Below are 27213 nucleotides of genomic sequence, written 5' to 3'. Positions count from 1 at the left end.
CAATTATTTAAAATTTAGAGCAGAGGTTTTTCTGCACATAATGATTAATCCTAATTGTTTCATACTTTCATACCTACCAGTGAGTCACATGTATGCTAAGGAAATGACTGAAATACAAAAAAATTTAAAGATATACTTCTCTCGCCCAACTGGCATGGTTCAGTGGTTGAGCATCAACCTATGAACCAGGAGGTCACCATTCAATTCCCGGTCAGGGCACATACCCAGGTTGCAGGTTTGATCTCCAGTGGGGGGCATGCAGGAGGCAGCCGATCAATGATTCTTTATCATTGATGTTTCTATCTTTCTCTCCCCATTCCTTCCTCTCTGAAATCAATAAAAATATATTTAAAAATAAAGAGAACTTTAAAAAAAGATATAATTCTCTCTTATGCTATGGATCTTAATCATGTGTCCATAAAGCTTATGTTTTCAATGCTTGCCTGGCACAGCTAAATACTTGCGTTTTCTGTGTCTAATTAGAGGTTTCCGCTACGTATTATAGCTGAGTTCGTACAAGATGTTCAAGACCATGAAAAGATGAATGTAATGGCTTCCTCGTGTCATGGTCTGAATTTTTTTCAGTTCATTTGTCCTTTTCAGTAACCTTACTGTTTGTACTCTCCCTTACTGAATTCACAATTATCCCCCTTGCCAGAGCCTGCCTCCAGACTTCACTGTATAAATTCAATTTCATGCACGTATATGCAAGCCGGGTGCAGCGCCTCTTACACGAGGTAATAGCAACAAGCTCAAGGCACATTTCAGGACCTCTGAGTTCCATGTTGCGGTGCTTTTTAGACAGTTACCTACTCCTGGGCGCAGTGCAAGACACTGATTCACAGGGGTCATTTTCCGTGTGCGCCTCGCAAACCGGTTTGCTCATAGCATCCACTCCCCTAACTGTGCAAGTCGAATTTTGTACGCATCTTCTCTGGCTCCCCAGCCCTCGCGCGCGCCCCCCGCTCCCCTGCCCTCGCCGCCCCTGGGAAGAGTTCTGACGCTCCCCACGGGCACTGCCTGGAAGGGCTGGTGCTCCCGCTGCCTCCACCCGGGCAGAGCCGGCACCGGCCCAGGCGGCGGCTGCGTGACAGGCAGCCCTTCCCGGCCCGACGCGGCGATAACTCAGACTGATCTCATCGCCGGGCGTCACGACACGCGCTTCCTCCGCTGCACGCGGCGTAGCGTGAGAGGCGCCGGCGGCCCGGCCCACCCGGGAGCTGCGTGCAGCCAGCCCGCCCTCCGGCCCGCAGAGCAGAAGCCCGTTCCACCGCGGGCAGCGCCGGTTCTCAGCCGTCAGAGAGCTGACCCCGGACGTCAAACACGAATCTCATCCCCCGCCCCCCTGCAAGCGGCGGCCTTCGCACCATTCAGCCCCCGCGGGCCCTGCCCCTCGCCGCCCCCGAGGCACAGCTGCCACCCCACCCCGAGGTCAGAAGGCGCCGGGTCGCCGGGGTCAGTCGCCTGGCAACGCAGCGCAGCTCGGCTGCTGCGCACCCGGTTCCCGGCAGCAGCCCCACCCCCACCCCCGGCGGGGCGCTGTGGGGGGTCTCTTCCCGGGTGTCCCTGCCGGGGGCTGGCGGACCGCCCGCGCCCCCTCCTGCGCAAAAGGGCGGGGCGCGAGGCTGCCACGCTACTGCGGCCGCCCGGCCCGGGACCCCCCGACGGAGCGATCGGGCACGGCGGGCGCCAGAGCCGCCAAGGGAGCTGAGTAGGGACCCCCGGGCGAGACCGATTCCTCGCCCGCGTCTCCCTGCCCCCCGCCCCCCCTTCCCCGGAGGTGTCTGCTTTGCAGCAGCGGAGGTGGAAACTTTCCGGCATTAAGTTGGGGGCATCGCCCGCTCGGGCTGAAGCTGGCAGGGGACGCGGCGCGCCGGGGGGCGGAGCGGAGTCTGGGATCCTGGCAGGACTAGGCGGCCGGGTCGGCACGCGAGGCGGTTCCGGCCCCCGGGGAGCCCGGGCGCGCACGGAAGCGGGGAGAGCAGGCGGCGGGGGCGGGGCCTCGGGGTTGCGTGACCTGCCTGCCTGGCGGCCGCACGCACTTCGTGCCCGGGGCGGCCCTGGCTGCCGCGGGGCGGGCGGCGCAGGTGCTGGAGGGCGGCGCCGGTTTCCACTTTTACCGGCCGGCGGGGCGGGGAGTCACGCTATATTTCTGGGACGGGGAGTGAGTTCCCGGGGAGGACACAGCGTCTCCTTGTTATCGGAGCGTGGGTAACACTCGGTCATAAAACCCGCTCAGCCAGCATGTGTGAAACGCACGGGGAGCAGACTGCTCGGTCCATGAGCAGCCAGGCCAGGGAGGCGTTCCAAGGCCAGCTTTACGCGTGCACGGCGCGCAGGTGCGGCTGGCGTGGCAAGCTCGCACGGAAAGGAACCGGAGCGCAGGCTGCCGGCTTCGGGGCACGCAAGTTTTGTCTCCTCTGCACGAAGCTTATTAATAACAGGCATGGCTCCGTGCATGCTGTCATGCCTCCTAGAAGCGTACTTCCCAGTGTGTTTTGTTTTAAAATCAGAGGTGCCTCAGTTCTCTGGCACAGGAACTGGCGAGGACCTCCCTTAAACGTCGACTCCAGAGTCCCACGGGCATTAAAAAAAATGAAAGAAAAAGTTACAGATGTTATGTATAAAGTGTCAGAATCTAAGTCCCTTCACAAGATCCCATAAACAAAATGTGTACTTTGCTCAGACATATTATTTATATAATTCCAGTGTTTGGAGATTTGTTGATAAATTAAGGTTGGAGGGCAAGACAAAAATACGAACACCAAGACAGATTCATCATACAAACCACTCCAGGCAACTGAAAGCTCGCAAAATTCCACATTAGCTTATTTTCTACTTAAACTTTGATTTGGTGGATCTATGCTCTTATTTCCCTATTTACCCGTAAGCCTATAATGCCTAGCTACACACACACACACACACACACACACACACACACAATTTATTACACAAGTAACACACCATTATTGAAGAGGGGGATTCTCTGGGGTTAGGATACCTAGTGTCCACTGTAAAATACACATGTTTGCCTCCCAGTTTGTGTGGAAAGAGAGAGCCAGATTCACTGTGTAATTAACATGTTTTCCCGGCTAATTCCGACGCTCACTTAAGTTTATGTAGGAATGTTTGTCGGTCTAGCACTCTTTCCTCCTGGAACAGAACTGTCCCTCTTCTTCAGACTCTGCCCCTATTTTTCTAGACATGTAATTAGGAAGGGAGGCGTCCTCATGTGTGGCCTGGCCTCCCTGGTTCCCACAATTGGCCAGGAGGCATGTACCTGACTCCTTCTGGCTTCGGGGATTTGGTCAAGGAGCTGATGTGTTACCCAAGAGGTGCCAGCCATTTCCCGACATTCTTCTAACTGTAGGTTGGGAGTGACAGAGGTCTCCTCTCTTTCTCTAGGTGGCGAAACTGGACTGTCGGCCACCACTGACCTGCCATGTGCTGAGCCTGTAAAGGAGACCAACTTTCATAGAGTGATAGACTCAAAGGGCTGAGAGTCTCTGTGGCTTTTTAGAGTTCCAGAGTTCTTATGTGGCATTCTCAAGGCAGTCCTGTTTCCTGCTTTCTGGAAGCTGGGTTATTCAGCATTTCTGTTGATTCTGTGAGGTACTCTGGTATCCTAATAAAATATCCATTGATAAAAATAATTAACAAAATGTATAGAATGCTATTTGGAATGCACTTTACAATCATGTTATTTTTAACTTGCTTTTTTCCACAGAAAAATCGACTTGGGACATTCACCATCATTTTTAATAGCTGCACGTCTTGTTGTTTGATAAACCAATTTGTTTTACATTTTGGTATTTCCAGTTTTTAAACATTATAAATAAGGCTGTGATGAACATTAAGAAGAACTTTTCCAGAAGCTTCCAGCAACCGTCTCTTGGAGCTGGTTTGGTCAGAATCGGGTCATAAGCCCATTCCATTTAAACTACCAGTCAAGGGCCAGGGCAGGGGGTTTGACTAATCTGAGTTCATTTCTGGAGTTGGGCTAATTTACATGTGCTTATAGGGTAGAGTGGGAATTTTGTTCAATAATCATATTCTTAGAGCCAAAAACAATTCAGTACACAAGTCATTCCTGCACAGATGACAATACATATGAACTCTTAGAGAGAAATGCTATTTAAACATTTTGACCTTCATTTTAGTAGGTACTCAAGCTTACACTGCACACAGAATGGATTCAAGAATATAGAGTATAAACCAAAAAATAGTATTTTGTAGTCAGAGCCCATTCCAGACCAGTTACTTGGATTTCAAAATACACAAAGTAGCTTTATACAGAGATCCCAAACTGTAAATGTCGATGAACAGTTACAAAAACACACCAGTACTAGGAAAGAAAACCCAATCTAGATGTTGTTGGGAAACGTGTGTTGGGGTAAGTACAACAAAGCAAGTGGTTGCTTGTAGTTGACCCCTTTTTTTGAAAACTGGAAGCTGTGTTTGAAAAGACACGAAGAAACTAAGTCTAAGACAACATTAAGTTTCCAGAATTAAACACATTTTGGGTATTTACATATGTTGCCAATCCACAGTAGGCTGATGCCCTGTGGGTACTGGCTGGCTGGCAGAGTCCACTAATACAAATACAGGAGGCCCATGTGCTTCTGCTTAATCTCACATTCAGTCCAAGGCCACTTCAGTGCTTATGGGTTGGGCCATGCATTTGGCCACTTCTATCTTTTGGGCGAAAATAAGCAGTAAGTAGGATCTGACTGAGTTATGTTTGGGAGTATTCTCAACAAATAAGACATGTATGAAGTACGTGGCAGATAGAATGAGCCCAATAAATGTTAGCTTTTTAAAAATTCTGTACTTGCATTGGATGGAACCCAGAAGTAGCAATGGAAGCTGTGATTGCCACCCTGGAAGGCCTGCTTACAACCATTTTATTCAAACTTTTGAGGGGATAGCACTCTGTTCTGGCTCACAGGATAAAAATAAGGTGAGCTAACTGTAGTTTTGCTATGCTCCCTTTGTACAATTCTGGGCTCATTTTGAAATTAGCAATCTTGGGTAGATTTCCTAGTATTTTTATCAGACTTGCAGATAAAGTACCTTTTCTCTCACATGCTTTTCATCAGGGAAGGGGGAAAGGAGAGGAGGAAGTATACTATGAATTAAAATGAATGGGATGAATGACAATGCCCTGTGGGATAAATATCTTAGGTAAATTCATAACAGAAACAAAAGTATAGACACTGTATTAACATTTTAATATTAAAACACAAAGGTCTGTGGACCACGTGGAAAGCCCTAGTTTAGTCATTTTATAGACTTTGTTCCCCAAACTAGGGGACGTTTTTTTCAGGGGTCATTGACCCACACGGGAAAATAATAGTCACAGAAGAGGTTAAATGTAACTTGGTTCTCACTGGATTATTTTTAAAGATATGGTTAAAAGGGAAACTGCTGCCCTAACCGGTTTGGGTCAGTGGGTAGAGCGTCAGCCTGTGGACTGAAGGGTCCCAGGTTCGATTCTGATCAAGGGCATGTACCTTGATTGCGGGCACATCCCCAGTAGGGGGTGTGCAGGAGGCAGCTGATAGATGATTCTCTCATGGATGATGTTTCTAACTCTCTATCCTTCTCCCTTCCTCTCTGTAAAAAAAAAAAATAAATAAAATATATTTTAAGAAAAAAAGTGAAACTGCTGATTTAAAATTTAAGAACAGGATAATAAAAAAATTAAAGACTAGGATAAAACAAAACCTTATTCAATATATCCAATGATGGGAATATTTTAAATTCTACTTCAGTCAATATGGCCAATAATGTGGTGAGAGAAAGAAGTGGAAAGAGAAAAAGGATAGGGAAAGAAACCTTGACAGAGGGAGAAACCGACACCAACCGAGAGCCAAGAAAAACACACACCAACACTGGGGAGAAGCTTATTGGATTACTTTTTTAATAGGCCTATTTTGTAACACTCTGTCACACTCTTCATCATGTTGTGATCTTTTAACTGCTATTCTTTAACAAAAGCTATTCACAATTTATCAACTTTATCCTTGAAATTCTTATAGTGCTTACCACTGTTCAACAGAACTTTCTTTGATGATGAAAAGTTCTAAATGTATGTGCTGTCTTTTGCAGTAGCAACTTATAATTACTGAAGATTGAAATATGGCTACTGCAAAAAGGAATGTAAGTTTTTATTGTACTTCATTTAAATTAGATAATCCCATGTGGCTCTCTTATTGGACAGTGCCGGTCTAAGGGACATTTACAAGGGAAGGAAAATTGGTCTCAAGGCCAATAAGCAGGCTGTACTTGACCACTTCACTGGCTGTCCTCTGCCTTCCTAATCCTTTGTTCAGTCCTCTGTGCTTCTCTCCCCCAGATGAAGAAAGATGCTTTGAGTATAAAGGTGTTCTCTTTCTGTATAAACAGAAAGTTGCTGGTAGACATTGGGGCAAAAATAACAGCCAGATTAAAGTGTACAGGGTACATACATCTATTTCCAAGAGTTTAATTTTTTTTCCTTTTCATATCTTTATTGTTGATAGTATTACACGTTATTTCCAAGACTTTTAGTGCTTTGAGGAACAAGGCTTTTAGAAGTGTTCAGGACGTCATGCTGTCATTTTCATTAATAATAGCTATCAATCAGCAGTCTGACTCCTGTTCTAGCAATGTTCTGCAACATTTGATCATTTTTCTCAATCTACTTTCTAATGAATTTTCTTTGTATTCATTCAACCTTACTTCATTCAGTAGTGACAAGCCTCCTTCCCTGCGAGCGAGTAGTGGATATTTTGTTTCTTGCAAGAGCTGCATTTTGGACCTCATATAATCTTCAAAATGGGAGCGACCTGGACACTGCAAATCATACCAATGTCTGCCCCTGTCTGGGTTAGTCAGTCCCCGAGCTTCACCCCATCCTGGTAGGCACTGCTCGTCGCATAGTGGGCTGTCAACAAATACCTGCTTTATGAATGAAGGAAAGAAAGGCAGACACGTGTGTGGGTGGGCAGTCTTTTAAAAAGAAATAAGTTGTGGACCAGGGGGTCTCAAGATACCTTTAAAAGAACGTCTTTATTGTTGAAAGTATTACAGATGTCCCTCCCTCTGTTTCCCCATGGACCCCCTCCATCCTGCCCCCACCCCCAAACCCCCACCCCCGGGCTTCACCAAATTATTGTCTGTGTCCACGGGCTTTGCATATATGCCTATAAGTTCCCCCAAGATAGCCTTGGGACGGAACCTCTCATTTGGACTGCTCCTGGACTAGGACGAAAATGTTACCAACGTCTTCTCAGTTAACTCGCCTCCGCTGCACTGAGACCAGCGAGTCCCCTGCACACCCTTGACCTCTACAGGCATCGCTCCCCTTTCCGCCCAAGAGCAGGGACTGCCGCGTCCTCCACGCGGGCCCAGGACCAGGGCGAGAGGTCGCCGCACCGAGGCTCCCAACCCAGGAGGCAGGCTGGGCGGGCTCCCCGCACCCCCGGTCGCCGCCCCGACCCCAGCCGCCCGCTCCGCCCCGCCCCTCCCCGCCGTCCGGCCTCTCGCGCACTCAGCGTCAGACGAGCCCTTCGCCCGGACCCAACGCGAGCTTCCCGCTTCCGCCCCGAGCCCGGGGCCTCGCGTGGGCCGTGACGCCACCGCGCCCTGACGTCACGCCGACGTGCAGCGCGGTCTCCCAGGAGACTGGGGAAGCCGTTTCGCACCCGGCGGCGTCCTGGTCTAGGTGAGAGACGGCGAGTGGCTTCCTGAACTGCGGGGGGGACCCGGTTCCCCGGGACGCAGTTCCGGCGCGGAGGCGTGCCGGCACCGGGAGAGGGCCGGAAAGCGGGGCGCGGCGCCCCCTCCTGTGCCCCCTGGCTGGTCCCCGCGAGCCCGCCCGCCTGGCCCGGCATCCACTCCCCCCCCACTCCCGCAGTGCGTGGGGGGGGGGGGGGGAGGTTGGGTGGGGATGGCGGGGGCTCCGCGCCGCGCCCTCCGCCTCCTCTTCCTGCCGCGGCGGGTCCCGCGGGAACGGGGTGAGACAGGGACACATTTCACAGGCCTTCCAGCAGTTTGGCTGGCCTCGCAGTTGGTCTTTGTTTGGAAAAGTCTGTCGCTCAAGAAAGTCTTAGGACAACTCCCGCTTCACCTGACCCTGACCTGCTCCTTTTGGGTGACTCACGCCAGGGGGATAGTTCTTTACGAACCGGCCTGAAAACGGGACGGGAGCTAACGGCCCATCGTGACCCTGGCGTGCGGAAGAGAATCGGAAGTGAACAGTCAAGAACATTGCTGTGTTTTTGACATTTTCCTCGTGACCCTGTTAGAGAGAGAGAGAGCAGGTTCAGAAACACCTTACATAGCTGCTGCCAGTCATCACCGCACCTCTTGCCAACGGACAGCCGACACGAGTTTAAAGTGAAAGAATAAAAGGAGCTCATTTGATAAAACATGCAAAGTAATGTAGGAAAATTAAAATGAACAAATTTCCCTGCGGCCAAAAGGGAAAGAGACCTTTCCCCTCCCGATGTGGAGAAACTTCTTATTTGTGAATGCTCCCTCTATTCCTTTAATATGCATGCAAAGCTTTTAAAGACCCATCATGTTTTTCTTGAGGACCGGGGAGCCATTTCTTTAAAATGTAAATATCAAGGAAATTAACTCCCCTATTTCCATATCTCCTAGACTAGAGTTTTACTTTAGGTGCCTTCTAGCAACCACCTCCTTTGTCATAGAGATTTGCATTCCTTAGAACAGATGCAATTAGCTAGAATAGATGGCTACTTGAGTTACCAGGTGATTTAAAATGAACTATTAGAGAGTGTATAGCAAGCTGTACTGAAGACAAGTTACCATTTATCTTGAGAACAAGCGTGTGAGCAGTGGTTCTCAACCTTCTGGCCCTTTAAATACAGTTCCTCATGTTGTGACCCCCCAACCATAAAATTATTTTCGTTGCTACTTCGTAACTAATTTTGCTACTGTTATGAATAGTAATATCTGATATGCAGGATGGTCTTAGGCGACCCCTGTGGAAGGGTCGTTCGACCCCCAAAGGGGTCGGGACCCACAGGTTGAGAACCGCTGGCACTGTAATGGATTGTATCTGCTTGGTTGTATAAAAAGTGGGATTTCTTTCTGTCTCTGTAATCTCGTTAGCAGATTGATTGTGATGTGCCTCACAGTGTGGTTAAATGCATATTCAATAATGAAATTGCTATCTGCTACAGAGAGGTTTTCTGGGTTAGCAGAATATTTTATTTTTAATTTTCCCTCAATAATCAGAACCTGCCAATTCTTCTCCTTTGGTAGAATAAGACCACAAAGTTGGGATAGATTTACAAACAATCAAGGTTCTAAATCAAAACTGCCTTGTTTACACTGTCACCAGATCCATGCTCTCAAATAATTTTGTGGGTGGAATTTTGTGGGTGGTAATTTAGGAGAAATTCTCCCAATAGAGTTTAATTAAGCTGATGCCATCTTATTTTACTATTGGTGAGTCCATTGTAAAATGGCAGAAATGAGAATAATGAGCCTTTTGTGAATAATGAGCTCTTGCCACATCACGGTGACAGTCTGCCAAACATCACATTATTATGTACTTGGTCATGTGGGCCAATGTTAACTATGTCAGTTAACTTTACCCCACAGCCAGCTGCAGTTAACTTTACCAAACACACACACACACACACACACACACACACACACACACACACACTATATTTATATGGGAAGACAGATCATTAATTATTTGCTGTAAACAGCAGCTCATTAAAACAAGGGATTTTATGCTAATGGGATAGGGAGGGAATCCTCTTTTCTACCAATAGTTGCATAATTAAAACAAAAAATACTGCTACTATAAGAATTTTTGTCACATACAATTTACCTGCTGCCTTGGAAAGGCTGGAGTTGCTACCTCAGACTCCTTGGCCTCTCCTGTCAAAATCTTACCCTGATCAAAAGCAAACCACCTCAGGAGCCTTCAGTAATACTCCTCTCCTAGATTGTTCTTTGTCTACAACTGTTGGCCCTTAGGCCTTGCTCCCTGCTGTGGAATTGGGCCTATATCATACTCTGCTGCCCCCTTCACTCCTTGGGTATATATAAACATCTCTCACTCATGAAATTGGACGGTCTATTCTTCCTCCATATTTGAGAAAGATGAAAAACACACACACGAAACCCAAATGCTCCTCCATTCTGTGTGGTTTTATGAAAGTAGTGATAGAGTGTTATATCGAACTAGAGGCCCAGTGCACAAAATTCGTGCACAGGTGGGGTCCCTAAGCCTGGCCAGCGATCAGGGCCTATCAGGACCATCTCGCCCAGTCCCAGTCAGGGCCAGGCCAGGTGGAGCCTGCCAGCTGCCAGCCAGGGCCTGGGGGCCTACTGGCTGCCAGGCGGGGCCTGCTAGCTGCTGGCCTGGGGGACCACGGGAGGTTTGCCGGCTGGGGGGAGGGACCAGGGGAGGTTGACTGGCTGTGGGAGGTTGGCTGTGGAAGTGCACTGACCACCGGGGGCAGCTCCTGTGTTGAGCAGCTCCTCTGTTGCTCAGTCTTAACAGTCGCGTAGGCTTTTATATATATAGATTATTTTATTATAAAATGAAAATCTATTAAAAGTAAAATACCTACACAAAAATAATAAAGATGTTAATTTTTAGTTAAAATTGACACTTGGCTTCTCATACTTTGATGTTTCTTTTGTTCAGGGCCTGCATATCATATTTAAGCTGATCATAATTTTTTTAAACTACATTCACGTCACAGTTGCTTTTCTTGTCTGCCAAACTAAAATACCATATTTACACATTTTTCTCATAGCTTTTCAGAAAAAAAAAATCTTGAAATAAATGGTTCCATTTAAGATTTTATGATCCTTATTTTGTATTTGCAAAGCAAATAATTAGTATTAAACCACCACAGAAATTACAATGGGACCATTAATTTCTTTTTTTTGTTAAGTGTGTATACATTTTAAAAAAATTTTAAATTCTTTATTGTGGAAAGTATTGCATATGTCTCTAAAGAAAGAAAATATTTGCAGCTAGTATAAGCAGTCTCTGTAGGTCTTTTCTGTTCTATTGGCCTAATAACTAACTGAGGAAACCCCACTTGTACTGTTTAACACTGATGGAATAAACATCTGTTTGAACAGTTATCACCATTCTTCTTCCAATACTACCAAGAATTTATATCTCGTAATTTGAATTTTTTGACATTATCCAATTCTGACTATTGCCATCAATATTTTTAGATTATTTTACTTCAGAGCTTCTTCAGTGTATTTTGGGAAATTATGGATCGTCACGTTCCCATGCATGCGTTACCTGAAGAAATCCAAAAGGTATGATATTATATTGTGTTATTACAAAATAACATTGGAAACCTGTTAGCAGGTAGATAATTCTAAAATTTGGGGAAGTGAATTCAGAGGTTCTGTATTTATTTTGGTCAGGGCATCTGCAATGAATTGATGGAGTGGGGAAGGGAATAATCCTAATGGTCAGAATTGTGGAATTCAATTCAGTGCAGAGTATTTGACCTGTGAACAAAGGCAGATATACAATTTCAGCACAGTATTTGACCAGGTGTTTGCGGAGCCTGATAGTAATATTGAGGTATTTTCTAGCAGGTTTGCAGAAAGAAGTTTTTTTTAAAAAACAAACTGAAATCAATGAGTCTGTTTAAAATTTTAAATGATCATTAGTCTGTATTTGCAAAACAAATAATTAGTAGTAAACCACCACAGAAATTATAGTTAGCTTGTAGTTTTTTATGATGCTAAGTTTTGAAGTCTCTCTATATAAGTGTCTATTTCAATTTCACCTTAATTCTTAGACGAGGTACTGTTTTAAGCCTTTTCATATATGTATCAGTTCATTTAATCTAGTTAACAATTCTTCAGATTTTCTTGTTCTTCTCCCTGTTAGTTCATATCTGTCCTCAGGCAAACTCATTACTCCTATATTTAGTTTGGCATTGCATATATTATTAACAGTATAATTTTAAAAATGTCTTTTTGAAACTGATTGACAAATTGTGAATTAAATCTCAGACCTTAGCTACCATTAATCATTCAGGTTTTTCAGTAAATCTACAGTCAGCTCTTAACAGTCTGTTATTTTTTAATTGAAAAATTGCAGTCAGCTCTCAGATATGCTTTTATTCTTTGTTCATGTTGCTTTGGGCTTCCTGTTACCATTGATTTAACTTGATGCTTACTGTTACTGTTACTGATGCTTACTGGAGATTATATAAATCTCCAGATTTATATAAACTGCAGCCTTGCAGGAACTGGAAGTGAAGTCCAATTACCAGAAAAGACCTTTTCAACCTCTGCATTTAATTTGCTCTACCTTTTAAGTTAGATGTAAGAGATAGAAAGCACAAAGAGAGCTCAGCTATGCTATGCTTACCCGAGAAATGCTGCTTTTATGTGTTTGTAGACATGGAATGTCCCTCCTCTCTCCCTCAACTGAATTCCTTCCATATACTACCCTGTGTGGTAGAGATGAAAAGAAAACAAAACCATCTGCAAGAAACAATTCCCATACTTCAGATTCCAGTCATCTGTCAGGAAGAGGATCTATAATGAGATGGAAAAAAAAACAACTCTAAAAGACAGTGTATAATTTAAATGTCATATAAGATAGTAGCTAATAAGAAAGGAGAAGGTAGGGACAGGAATCCCCAAGTATTGGGATAATCAAGGGAGGAGCTTTATGCAGGAAGTAGAACTGGGATTGGTCCTTGAAGGCAATAGACAGGTAGGCAATAGAGCAGGCTAGGCTAAGGGAACAGCTTACTGGTGAGAAAATGCTGGCCAAGTTAGAGAATGTTTAACAATGTAAATATTTTGAATATATGAGAAAGTATGTATTTATTTTGGCAAGGTTTTTATGAGAGGTAGAATGGTATTTTTTCCATGTTTAAGGTACTTTATAAATAAATTGTTTAAAGATGCTGAAACCAAGCATTTCATAAATCTGCAGTTATATTCTCAAAGCAGGAATGGCAAGTAGCTGTCCACGCAGTGCAGAGAAGCAGTGAGTCTAAGAGAAGCGAAGCTGCCTAAGGCCCTGGATAAGTGTTCTGATGGTACCTTTGTCCTGCTGAATGTTTAGAATATAAAGTACAGCTTTGCACTTTTTCAAATCTAAGTTAGATACAGGTATACAAAAATATTCACCCAGTGCCTATATGTGCCAGGCATTGTTCTGGGTACTTGATTATGAAGCAACCAAAATGTGTACATGCACCCCACAGCCCCTTAAAGCATCGTCTAAGAATAAGTCAGTTATTTGTTTTCCACAACTTCTTAACTATGTTTGATTTATCTAGATTGCCCATAACGTACTTATTAAATTGTCTAGTGATCAGGCAGTATGTAGTCAGCTTGCATACTTCATTCTATACAGAATCATGTTAAATAGATACAGGGTGGAGCAAAAGTAGGGTTACAGTTGTTCATATGGAAAATAATACAATAATCTATACTAATAAAAGGGTAACATCTTCCAGACATCTGACTTCCTTCTGGACATTTAGGGGGTGAACAGGCTGGCAGTAGGGCAGTTAGAAGGTGACCTGGCCAGCAGGGAGGCAGATAGGGAGTGAATAGACTGGCAAGCAGAGGCTGTTAGGGGCGATCAGGCAGGCAGGTAGAGTGGTTAGGGATGATCAGGCAGGCGCATAGAGTGGTTAGGGGCAATCAGGCAGGCAGGCAGGCAAGTGGTTAGGAGCCAGCGGTCCCAGATTGCGAGACTGGTGTCTGACTGCCGGTTTAGGCCCCATCCCTGTGGCAGTTGGACTTCCCCCGAGGGGTCCTGGATTGGAGAGGGTGCAGGCCGGGCTGAGGGACGCGCCCCCCCCCCCCCCGTGCACGAATTTCATGCACCGGGCCTCTAGTTAATAAATAATACAAGAATGAACTCTGTTTTGAGTACTAACAGCTATAAACCTACTTTTGCCCCCCTGCATATAGCGTATAGTGGTAATAGGAATACTTTGGATTAGAATTATTTACTAACTAGAGGCACAGTGCATGAAATTCATTCATGGGGGAGTCCCTCAGCCCACCTGTACCCTCTCGCAATCCGGGACTGCTGGCTCCTAACCGCTCACCTGCCTGCCTGCCTGATCGCCCCTAACTGCTCTCCCCTGCTGGCCTGATCGCCCCTAACCACTCTCCCTGCCAGCGTGATTGCCCCTAACCGCTCTCCCCTGCTGGCCTGATCGCCCCTAACCACTCTCCCCTGCCAGCGTGATTGCCCCTAACCGCTCTCCCCTGCTGGCCTGATCACCCCTAACCACTCTCCCCTGTTGGCCTGATTGCCCCTAACTGCCTCTGCCTCAGGCCCCGCCACTGTGGCTTTGTCCAGAAGGACGTCCGCAAGGACGTCTAGAAGACATCCGGTCTATCTGGTCTAATTAGCATATTACCCTTTTATTAGTATAGATACTTCATTATTAAAATGAAGAAAACAAATCTTTTTTTTTTTCATTGTGGCTTGGAAATTGTGCTCCATTTCTTTATTGGGTAAAAAAAGAACATGAGGTGGGTGGATCAGTGCCCCTACCTTGTTCTTCTGTTAACTTTTTTGGTGTTAGTTTTTATGCTTTCTAGAGAAACCCTTGCTGTGTGTTTCCTTTTTTTCTTCTTTTCTTTCTCTGTGCATGCAAGGAAGGTTAATGTAGAAATCAGGGAAGAGAAGGTGAGGGGAGCCCTTCCTCTTTATTTCTTTCTATACTTTTGCTATGTGATATGGAAATAGGGTGATTGATAACTTACATGAAAGGTACTTAATAAAGAACATGAAAATGACTGCACTACACTGTGCTATTACTAGTAAATTGATAGTAGTAGAAAAGTTGCAAGAAAAATTAGAGGTAGTGGAGCAGATGGCCACCGGAGGGAAAGTATAGAGAAGAATGCTGCTGCTGCTGATAAGCTATAATTAGAGAAGTCATTACCCGACTAGAAGACTAAAATTGTTAAAAATCAGCTACCTCTTGATCTCATCTTTTTAGGGAATCATAGGGAAGCAAGAATAAGGTAATCTTTTGACTTTCATTCCTAGGTCTTTTTGCTTTTTATCACAATTTCTGACTGAGCATAAAATACATCTCAGACTTCTATCTCCCCAGGTGGCACAAAATGTAAAACAGGCCCAAGGGCTGGATAGCAAGACCACATTCATCCCCTTTGCTGCCAGACTCTACAGTTTACTTCTGTATGTACTTAGATCAGATCTTTAAATCTGTTCTCCCTCTAGATTGAGCTGACTCTTAACCTGTCTCTGACCTCTGGAAGCTAGCAGCTTTGCTAGAATGTTCATCCAGCTTTCTGAGAGCAGAATGCACTTGTACTGAGAGTACAGTTCTATGTTTAGGATTTTATTGCCACAATTAAAACACAGATCAGCAAAGTAATAATTCTATATTTCTTCTTCTCTCGAATGTCTACCTATTTTAGAGACATAAGGGGACTCCCTTTTTTTTTAGAAAAAAAAGCAGTGAACAACTTTCCTTTTGTCGTTTTTGCCTGGGGACATACACAGAAATCAAAACAACTGCAACAAATGAGTGGAAAAATCAGTTATTTTGCAAAGTAAAGCTGACCTCTCTCCCTCCTTCTCTCTCTCTCTCTCTCTCTCTCTCACTCTCAATGGTGAGAAAATGAACATTTGTAATGGGAATTTAGCTTCAGGGAAGATATTTATTACCGGAGGACACAAAGTAAAATAAAGAGACCAGAGTTGTTTATTTTATAAAACAGAAGTGGTTGGGAGCACACTGCTCTTTCTGGGATAACAGTCCGTTTCTCTAGCAGTAACAGCTCATTTTGTCCTGTTTCAGTATAGTAATTTTAGTACTTTGAAACTTTGAAATTTATTCAGAATAACAGTTTTATATTTCCAAGCACAGATTGTCATTGCCAGGAAAAATAAACTTAATTTTCCAGGTCATTTTGGGCCACTGTGGCTAGAGCCAGATTTTGTATTGAGTTAAAATAGAGGGGGGAAAAAATGAGAAAATGGTCATAGAATTGTTAACATTATTGTTCTGGAAAAGTAATGATATGTGTATATGTGTGTGGAGGTATGTATGCTGTGTTTTTAAGCAACTGTGGTTTTAAAACCTAACGAGAGAAGAAGTAGGAAGCTGTGTAATTCTTGGAGAGACTATTCACTTGGATATTGTTATCCAAGATAGGTTATTAGGAAAAACGGTTTTAAAAAAAATGTTACTATGACTCTTGAAACAAATTTGCATTTGTGAACTTATAGTCCAAAATACTTTTGTTGGCTAGCTATGGAAGGTTACAGAGTTTACTGAGGTGGGGTTTCCCAGTGGAAAAGTAGGTATTGGAGGAAATATACTTTGGAAGTATATGTAGATAAACACAGGTGTGTTTATGTATGAAGCCAACATTTCTTGAAATTGCTCAATAAAATTTGTTTATGGAATAATCTTTGGTATTTTAGTCCCAGATTGATTTTTAAAACTTTGCTTATTTTTTTTAATTAAACTTCTTATTTTGAGATCATTGTAGATTCACATGCATTTGTTAAGAAATGATACCAAGAGATCCTATCTACTCTTACCCCAACTTCCCCCAATGGTGAGTAACATCTGGCAAACAATACTTCAGTATCACAACCAGCTATCAACATTGATACAATTAAGATATAAAACAGTTCTGTACAACAAGGATTCCTCCTGTTGACCTTCTATAGCCACATTCACCTCAACCTCCCCCTTCATACACCTACACCACTCTATCCCCCAGGCCTAATCCATGACCCCTGGCAACCACTGATTTGATCTTTAATAATTTTGTCATTTCAAGAATGTTACATAAATGGAATCATGCAAGATATAACCTTGTGGGACTAGTTTTTTCACTCTGTAATTCTCTGGAGCTTTATTCAGGTTATTGCATGTATCAATAGTTTATTTCTTTTTATTGCTGAGTAGTATTACATGGTATGAATGTACTACAGTTTATTTAACCTGTTCAACATCTGGGTTTTGTCCAGTTTTTGGCAATTACTTGTAAAGCTGCTATAAATGTTTGCGTATAGGTTTTTATGAGAACATATGTTTTCATTTTCCTGGGATAAATGCCCAAGAGTGCAATTGCTAGCTTGTACAGTAGTTGCATGTTTAGTTTTTTTTAAAATACTGCCAAACTTTTCCAGAAGCTGTACCATTTCAAATTCTCACCCGCAATGTATGAATGATCCAGTTTCTCTGCACTTTACCAGCATTTGGCATTGCCATTAGTTTCTGGTTTAGCTTTTCTGATAGTTGTGTAGTGATACCTCACTGTGGTTTTAATTTGCGTTTTTCTAATGATTAATGATGTTGAGTATCTTTCCATGTGCTCATTTGGCATCTGTATAGGCTTTTAGGTGAAATATTTCTTCATGTCTTTTGACTATTTTTAAATTTGATTTTTTTTTTTTTACTGTTGAGTTTTATGAGTTCTTTATATAATCTAGATACTAGTCCTTTGTCAGATATGTGATTTGCAAATATTTCCCCCCAGTTTGTGGCTTATCCTTTCATTTCCTTCACAGGGTTTTTGTAGAGAAAAAGTTTTAAATTTTGACGAAATTTAGGTTATCAGTTTTTCCATCTATGGATTATGCTTTTGGTATCTATACTAATAACAGGGTAATATGCAAATTGGTCAGGATGCCCTTACAGTAACAACCAAACAGCAGGCTGCATGGGGCAACCAGGCCAGCAGGGGGGTTAGTGAGGGATGACCAAATGACTGAACAACAGGCTGTGTGGGGCGACAAGGATGGCAGGGTTAGTGAGGGACAACAAGGCCTGCAGGTGGGGAGGTAGTTGGGGGAACCAGGCCGGCGGGTGGGGGGGTGGGCAATTAGGGGCAACCAGGCTGGCAGGCAGGTGAGCAGTTAGAAGCCAGCGGTCCTGGATTGTGAGAGGAATGTCCAACTGCTGGTTTAGGCCCGATACCCAGGATCAGGCCTAAACTGGCAGTCAGACATCCCCCGAGGGGTCCCGGATTGGAGAGGGTGCAGGCTGGGCCAAGGGGACCGCCCCCCCCCCCCGCACGAATTTCATGCACCGGGCCTCTAGTCAAGTATAAGAAGTCTGCCTCATATGAATCCTGAAGATTTTACCCTAGATTTTTTTTTTTCTAAAGTCATGTTTTTATGTTTTACACTTAAGTCCATGATTCATTTTGAGTTAATTTTTGTATAGGGTGTCAGGTTTAGGTTGAGGTTCCTTTCTTTAAACTTATGGGTATCCAATTATTCCAGCACTGTTTGTTGAAAGGCTATCTTTTCTTTATTAAATTGCTTTTTCACCTTTTCTGAAGAAGTCAATTTAGTATACTTATATAGATTTATTGATGGATTCTCTAGTGTATTCCATTGATCTTTTTGTCTATCCTTCTGCCAATACCACACAATATTTATTACTCTAGCATTATATGTCTTGAAATCAGATAAAATGATTCCTCCCACTTTATTCTTATTTTTCAAGATTGTTTTAGCTCTTGTAGTTTCTTTGCCTTTCCATATAATTTGAGCACAATCCTGTCTCTCTATAAAAAAAATCTGGCTGGAATTTTGATAACACATTAAACGTATATATAAATTTGGGGAGAATTGATATCTTCAATATTTTGTGTCTCCCAACCCATAAACACAGTATGAATATGTCTCTCCATTTCTTTAGATCTTTGATTTCTTACCATCTGTTTTCAGTGTACAAGTCCTGTACATGTTTTGTTGGATTTATACCTAAGCACTTCATTTTTGGGGCAATTGTAATTTTAATTTCATCATGCACATGTTCATTGTTAGTATATAGAACTACAGTTGTTTTTTGTATGTTTATCTTGAATCATCGACCTTGCTGAACTTATTAGTTCCAGGAGCTTTATTGTGAACTAGAGGCCCGATGCACGAAATTCGTGCATGGGTAGGGTCCCTAGGCCCGGCCAGCGATTAGGGCCCATCTGTGGGGCGACCGGCAGGGCAATGGGGGGGCCCCCACTGCACCTGCCTTGGTTGGCCTGGGTCTTGCGGGCTGGGAGCAGCTCCTGTGTTGAGCATCTGCCCCCTGGTGGTCAGTGCGTGTCATAACAGTCGTTCCACCCGTGGTTCTGCTGTTCGGTCGATTTGCATATTAGGCTGTTCTTATATAGGCCTGGTGCATGAAATTTGTGCACAGAGAGGGGGTTCCCTCAGCCCAGCCTGCACCCTCTCCAATCTGGGACCCCTTGGGGGATGTTTGACGGCAGTCGGACATTTGTCTCACAATCCGGTACTGTTGGCTTCTAACTGCTCGCCTGCCTGCCTGCATGATTGCCCCCTAAGCGCTCTCCTGCCAGCCTGATTGACACCTAACTGCTCCCCTGCCAGCCCGATTGCCCACAATTGCCCCCCCCTGCTGGCCTGGTCACCCACAACTGCCCATCCCTGCTGGCCTGATCGCCCACAACTGCCCTCCCTTGCGGGCCATCTTGTGGCAGCCATCTTGTGGCAACGTCATGCGAGGGCGTGACACTACCTAGACTTTTATTATGTAGGATAGGATTCCTTGGGATTTTCAGGGTTAACAATCATGTCATCTCAAAGAGGGAAAGTTTGTTTCTTCCCTTCTGATATGTCTGCCCTTTATTTCCTCTTCTTGCCTTATTACTCTGGCTAAAACTTCCAGCGTTATGTTGCGTAAGAGCAGAGAGAGTGAATATCCTTGCTTTGTTCCTTATCTTAGGGGAAAAATCACTCCCTCTTTCACCATTAAGTGTAATGCAGGTGTGGGGGTTTTTATAGATGCTTTTTTACTGAATTGATTTTTAAATTGTGGTACAGCAAGTTGACTTATTGATGACAAAGGATCCTGATGGGCTTATGAAATGGTCAGTTGCTCTGTGTGGCTCAAAAAGTCCACTGTTCTGTCTCAAAATGGTTCTCCCCATCTGAGTGAAATTCTCTAGCTAGACATTCACTGTTTTTGAGTAAAGGCATCTTTGTAATGCAGATCCTCTTGGAAGGGGAAACAGTTTATATTGCTGTTACTGTTTCTTTTCTCCTTAACCAAGCATTGTAAGCATTGGACATGTGGGACAAAAGAGGGAGGAACAATTTTTGGAGCAGAGAATGCCTCAATTGGGCAGTAGGGGGTTACTGGGTGCCTTTTCTAGTTGAAGCACAGACAGGAGTTTTGAAAAGGATTCAAAGCATAATATAACCTTTTAAAAAAATGTGCATTTTTGTATTAAATAACTATAATTTAAGAAGTACAAATACTGCATTTGAGAAGTTTATTTTAAAATTCATTTTTTAAATGGCTCTGCATTTGCTTAATATACTGCATTTGTTAATGCTCTTCCAAAGTACAGCTTCTAGAAAGCAAAGATATCCTGCTAATAACAGCCATTTTGTCAAGAATGACAGCATGTCATTATTTTACTTACAAAACAAGATGATATAACACCAAGTTATAAGAATGAAGCACAAATTATATTTCACAAAAAAATATAACTTTTATTTCATTTGGGAACATAATTATAGTATATCATATCTTCTCAAATTTCACAGAAATGCCCTAAGTAATTAGGCTGTATAGACACCAAGAATTTGAAAGTGTTACTACTTTTTTTTTCCTGTTGCAGTTTTACATACAGAAAATTATTTACAATTTAATAGCACTGAAAACTTTTGTTTAATATACTTATTTAACATAGGTCATTTAGTGATTCAGGTTGTACTGGATGAAGTCTGGAAGCTACTTGTATGGGCCTAGTATTTTAGAATTTGATTGTCTTGTTTCCTAGATCATAATGATACCATCTTTTGGCTTTCTTTGCTGAACTTTCAGAAGACCTGTTCTATAAAATATTTTACTTCACTTATTTTAGCTTCCCTCCATAATTGCTAGGGTGGAATAACATTCTAATAGCGTTCACAACTGTGAAGTTTATGCTATTTCTGTTTTGTACATCAGGCTGCAAAGAAGCTCCACCCAGCAAGAGTTTTCTTTAGACTAAGGATAGGGTGCTTTGCCAGGAGTAAGGCAAGAACTGTGATTAATAGGCAAAAGGTTAAGGATGAAGGTGCCTTGGAGTAAGCAATATAATTTTCAAATTGATGAGAAGGAACCAAAACTCACAATGGGCAAAGGGATTGCAAAAAAAAAAAAATCCATCTGCTCTGAATTAGTTTAGGTCTCTTGATGTGGATGAGTTCTATTCCTTTGAATGGGATTGCAGAACCACTCTAGGTGATCTTTGAGGACACACAGAGAGTAAGAGGATAACATACAAATGCTGTTCAATGTATAAAACAACCATAAGCTACAACCAGTGAACTCAATTTCAATTTCAGGCAGGATTCCAAATATACTATCAAAGGGTGATTTGTGAGGATGTATTAGAGAACTAATAAAATTGGGCCAGTTTTATGTTCATTAAGAGAACCAGAAGGTAGACCTTGCTCTATTCCATTTTGTGCAGAGTTACTAGATCCAGGGACAGTAGTAGGCATTAAATATATGGACCTTTTGAAGGCATTTGACAAATTTTGTCAATATTCCTGAAGATAATAAGAATACATATAGGCTGCTTACAAGGATAATTGGGTAATTGAATAACAAGTTGAAGAGTTATACTCAAAATATGCTGAGTAATGGGTCAGCATCAACCATGGAGATAGATATGATGTAGACTTCTATCCTCAACTTGGTCATAGTCAACATTTTTTATCCATGAATTCTAGAGTTACTAGGTCCAGGAACTGGAGTAGCCACAGAATATATGGACTTTATGAAGGCATATGACAAATTTTGTCATAATATTCCTGAAGACAATATGAATAAATGTAGGCTGGTTGCAAAGATAATTGGGTAGTTAGCCCTAAAGGTTTCCTAAATGTCTGTGCCTTCAACACTTACAGGCCTATTTGGATCATTCCCAGCTTAGGGCTTAGTTCTTCTGGGTGTGATGTCCAATCCTCTTCCACCTGCCAGCCATGGGTAGGGTGGGTGAGCGGAGGGCGTTTAGTCACATTACCACATAGAACAGCCAGGACTGTGGAAGGTAGATCTGTAAGAAAGCTGGAAAGGAGTGGATTGGTATATTCAGGATAATAAGACGTGGTTTTGCACTTCAGTATTTTTAAATAAGGGCTTTATTTAACATAAAAGGCAGATATGGTATATAATCTATACTAGTAAAAGGGTAATATGCTAATTAGACCGGACTTCCTTCTGGACAAAGCCATGGTGGTGGGGCCAAGGCAGAGGCAGTTAGGGGTGATCAGGCCAGCAGGGGAGAGCAGTTAGGGGGATCAGGCTGGCAGTGGAGAGCAGTTAGGGGGATCAGGCTGGCAGGGGAGAGCACTTAGGGGAATCAGGCTGATGGGGGAGAGCAGTTAGGGTGATCAGGCTGGCAGGGGAGAGCAGTTAGGGGGATCAGGCTGATGGGGGAGAGCAGTTAGGGGGATCAGGTTGGCAGGGGAGACCAGTTAGGCGGATCAGGCTGGCAGGGGAGGGCAGTTAGGGGAATCAGACTGGCAGGGGAGAGCAGTTAGGGGGATCAGGCTGGCAGGCAGGCCTGATCCCACAGGAATCGGGCCTAAACCGGCAGTCGGACATCCCCCGAGGGGTCCCGTATCAGAGAGGGTGCAGGCCGGGCTGAGGGACACCTCCCCTCCCGTGCATGAATTTTGTGCACCGGGCCTCTAGTAGTAACATAATTGCTAAAAATATGAGATCACTATAATCTAGGGTTGCGTTAGAAGATATTAATGATACTACTAATGAGATATTGGAAAGAGGGAAGTTTGAGTACTCTCTTATTCTGCTTCAGTAAGACAAGCCACTCTGAAGTAGGCAGTTCTGGGTACCATACTTGAAACAGATGTAGAACCCAGGAGCAAGTTCAGAGAAAAATATCTAGAATGTGAAAGAAATTAAAAACCATGTCGTAATGGAAACAGCTGTAGGAATTGGAAGTTGACCTGGGAAAACAAGATATAGAATGTTCCTTATAGCTGTCTTCTAATATAAGAAAGAGGCCTGTGGTTGTTCCACATGGTTACTAGGAGGTTTAGGGCCAGTGGACACTCTAGGCAGGCAGATTTGGGGTCAGCATGAGAAAATTTCCTGACAGACAAACCATCAGAAGATGCAACAAGCTGCTTTACAATGTAGTTTTCCATCATCTGGGGTATTGAAAACTTACCTAGGTAGGAGTAGACTCAGTGAATGCATCCAGGGCTGGAACCAGTTATCTTTATGATTTTTTTCAAACCTGTTCTTTTCTAAATCTACACTTTTGATATCAGTGGCAGTTAGATGATTGATGAAGTCATTCATTGGTTTTCTACAGTATTATATTTTGGGGTGGCATTGATTAATAAGCTTATATAGGTTTCAAATGTACAATTCTATGATATATCATCTGTGTATTACACTGTGTGCCCACCACCCAAAGTCAAATAATCTTCTATCACCATATATTTTACCCCTTGAACCTTGACTAGTCCCCCAGCCCCCTTCCTTCTGGTAACCACCATACTGTTATCTGTGTCTATGAGTTTTTGTTTGTTTGTTTTTATTTGTTCATTTGTTGCTTTCAGTTTTATATCCCACACATGAGTGAAATTATATGGTTCTTAACTTTTTCTGAATTATGTCACTTAGCACGATATTCTCAAGTTCCATCCATGTTATTGCAAATGGTAACATTTCATCTTTTCTTAAGGCTGAATAGTATTCCATTGTGTATCGGAGGATACTTCAGTTGTTTCCATGTCTTGGCTACTAATGCTGCAATAAACATAGGGGCTCACCTATCTTTATGAATAAATGTTTTCAATTTTTGGGGGGTAGATAGCTATACTCTTAATTTTTTGAGGAGCCTCCATACTGTTTTCCATATCTGTCCCAATTTACATTCCCACCAGCAGTGAATGAGAGTTCTTTTTACTCCACAATCTCTCTAACACTTGTTATTTCTTGTTCTTGTTGATAATAACCATTCTAACATTTGACATTATTATTATTGAAGTTTAAATGTGCAAAACTTTACTGTATAAAAATTTATTATTAGTTTGTTTTAACCTAGTCTTGTGTAATAGCATTGATAAGCAGATAAGGTGGCCTCACTCTTGGTTACAGGAGTCATTTCTACAGTCTTGAGGGAGGTTAATTAGGAGTAAGTACTTTTCTTATAACCCAAGTGTTGTTTTCTTTTTAGTGCCCTGGAGCAAATATTTAATGAAGCTGTCTCTTTTCCTGTGTGAATAGCAAGACAAGTAAAGGCTCCTTGAAAAATATTTATGTACTTGAGACAGAAAAAAATAATTACCTCTCTTTTGACTTTACTAAAATTCTAGTTTTCACCTCCCCAATGTTGTCCAGAGATATGTGGACATTATATCTGAAGAGAGTAAGAGGATTTAGCTGACATCCACTTTGTAGATAAATATGATACAAATGGTTACAGACGTGGGTATTGGTTTTAAATAGACCTGAGTTTAATCCTCACGTCTCCACCTACCAGCTGGTTATAAACTTCAATAGTCTCCCTTTCCTTATCTATAAAATGAGCACAACCACAACTCCCTGAGGGGAAAGAACTAATTTAGGGAGAAAAGATTAGGTCCAAAGTATTTTTTCTTCTTTGTGGTTTTATGATAGAATGTAAAACTCTGCAAAAATCATAAAATGTTAACACTGAACAGGAACTGAGAGATCATTTGGTTCAATGGCCTAATTTTATAAATGAGGAAAGTAAGATCGGAAAAAGCCAAGAGGCATCTCCAGAATCATGGTGCAGTTGGCAGTGAAAGGCCAGTGCTTTCTTCCCACTCCATGGAAAACTCATCTTAAAACAAGAATTGTAACGATGTTTTCATCATTTTTGTTTTATTTTATGGAAAATATTTCAAGAGCAAGTCTTTCTTAGAGATACCATGGAAAAATAATTACTCTGAAGGATTCTTTTCTAATTCCAAGATTCTGTGTCAGAATCAATATCATGGCAATTTAAAAAATTTTATTCAAATATAAGCAATGTCATAATTATCACTCCATGTCATAGTACAGTATACATTTACTTCACTTGGCAAGCGTAGTTGCAATAACATCTTCTGTTGGACTTCATTTCTTCAGAATTTAAAAATACCATTTTAATAAATGTATATTCTATTTTCTAGATGCCCTCTGAAGAAAAAGTTTGTAAGTACTGTGGAGTAAGCTATCTCATTCTTCATGAGTTTAAAGCTATGGAAGAAAAAGTGAAAGCGATGGAAAAAGAGATGAAATTTTATCAAGGAAGTGTAGAACGTGAAAAGAAACTTCAAGAAAAGCTACATTCTCTTAGCCAAGATTTTGAACAATACAAAATTGACAGTGACTCCAAAACAGAAAGGTTGGAATATGTTATTCTTTTCTATTATTTATTTAGTTTGAAGAAAAGTACAGACAATAGATAGACTTTCAATGTTCTTCTAGAATTTCTCTGTATCAGGTATAATTTATACTTGAATACATGTTAGTTTTTTTATTAATTATTAGTAATTAATAAATGTAATTACTAAGTATAGTTTGAGCATTCTTTTAGACATGTATTTATTCTCAGAATGATTAGAAACCAATTAATTTAGTAGCCATAAGTTGAGATAAGTTAAGTTTTATTTTTCCCCAGATATATCTTAATTTTATCATTAGGAAGATTTGTCTGTCAAAAACTAGGTGAGTTTTGGCAGTTTCTGATGCCTAACCTTTGTTTTAAATGGCCTTGAATATTTAGATTTACAGGATAAGGTTTTTATGACTTGAAAAGAATGCCAGGACTTTCAAATTGGCATGTAATTCTAAGTCACGGAAATTGGAAAAAAAATTAAATAATAGGTTCCTAACACTATCAAATCTAATCCATTTAGTCTGCCTCAAGACACTTCAATGAACTTGTACAGACACTTCTAAGAGAACATTTTTTTGCTGGAGTTTTATGGCTTTACCTTTTCCCCATGAATGAATATTTCTCCATTTAAAATATCAACAGTTGGTGTTAGTAAACCTTGAATTAATGAATTTAATGAATATCATCATGTCTTTACAAAAATAGAAACTTTTTAAAATCTTTTAGGATTAAGTACTTCTATTACATTTTATTACAAATTTTAATAATTACATTAAATGTCAATTGAGTCCAATATTTTGTAGTTCTTTACCAAGAAAATTTTGTTATAGTTTTTTAAATTTCAAATCTGAATAAAAAGTGTTTCATACTATTTGAGTGGGGAAAAAAACTTGAAGTATTCAATTTAAAATTTGGTGGTTTTCTTGCCTGTCAGAGATTCTTTTGTTTGGGGTTTATTTACACTTTACTTTCTTTATGTGTTGTTTAAGTACATAAACACTTAAAGTAAAAGATGTATATGGGAGAAAAGGCAAGAAAGTCCCTTTTTATCCTGCTGATTGCTTTTTGCTGGAGATAAAACCACTTTTAATGATTTGGTGCATATTCTTCATTGTGCCTTTACCTATATTATAGATACATTTATTTAATGTATGTAATATATACTGAGTGGCCAGATTATTATGACCACCCCATCAGTACTTAGTTGGGCCATCTTTTGCCTTCAATATTGCTGTGATTCTTCTTGGCATTGACTCCACGAGATGTTGAAAGGTGATGCGAGGAATCTGACACCATGCCTGATGAATAGCACTGTCCAGTTCTGTGAGATTTGATGGCTGTGGAACCAGCTGCCTGATGGCTCTTTTAACTTCGTCCCACAAATGCTCAATTGGATTGAGATCTGGTGATTGTGGGGGCCACCTAAGCAAGGTAAAGTCTCCCTCATGTTCTTGAAACCACTCCTGCACAATATGAACACCATGGCATGGCGCATGGTCTTGTTGAAAGAAGCCATCTCCATTGGGATACGCCATCAACATGATAGGATGAACTTGATCGGCAAAGATACTTAGGTATGTTGTGCTATTCAGACATTTATAATGGTCTGGCCCTCTAGCAACTTCAGAGGGAAATTATAGCTAATTTGCCTACAAACATCAGGTGGTCATAATAATCTGGCCACTCAGTGTATATACGCCATGTAGTTTTTAAAATGGTTATCATTAATAAATTGACAAACAACAAATTTGGCAGTATGCAGAGAAAAGGGAACCCTCGTGCACTGTTTGTTGATGGGAATGCAAATTGGTGCAGCCT

General features: G+C 42.1%; 1 protein-coding gene and 1 long non-coding RNA gene across 4 annotated transcripts in view; both read left to right on the top strand.

Annotated features, from left to right (window-relative positions):
* Positions 1 to 1066: 1066 nt before the first annotated feature.
* Positions 1067 to 3802, top strand: LOC118677335. Of its 2 annotated transcripts, none has more exons than XR_004974376.1 (2): positions 1067 to 1431; positions 3406 to 3802. It is a non-coding gene; the product is annotated as an uncharacterized LOC118677335 (long non-coding RNA). The 2 variants fall into 2 exon arrangements; XR_004974375.1 differs by having other exon boundaries at positions 1067 to 1455.
* Positions 3803 to 7549: 3747 nt separating this feature from the next.
* LOC118676762 (nuclear mitotic apparatus protein 1-like) overlaps positions 7550 to 27213 on the top strand; it is a 58544-nt gene continuing 38880 nt past the window's right edge. For both annotated transcript variants that reach the window (XM_036351197.1, XM_036351198.1), the window contains exons 1-3: positions 7550 to 7708; positions 11227 to 11316; positions 25187 to 25401. In XM_036351197.1, coding sequence (XP_036207090.1) covers positions 11269 to 11316; positions 25187 to 25401 — 263 coding nt within the window. In that variant the 5' untranslated portion in view covers positions 7550 to 7708; positions 11227 to 11268. The remainder of the gene's footprint in view (positions 7709 to 11226; positions 11317 to 25186; positions 25402 to 27213) is intronic.

The sequence above is a fragment of the Myotis myotis genome, unplaced genomic scaffold (genome assembly GCF_014108235.1).
Source record: "Myotis myotis isolate mMyoMyo1 unplaced genomic scaffold, mMyoMyo1.p scaffold_m19_p_2, whole genome shotgun sequence".
Taxonomy (NCBI): Eukaryota; Metazoa; Chordata; class Mammalia; order Chiroptera; family Vespertilionidae; genus Myotis; species Myotis myotis.
The sequence above is the reverse complement of the archived record's forward strand: the minus strand, read 5'-3'. Positions and strand labels throughout refer to the sequence as shown.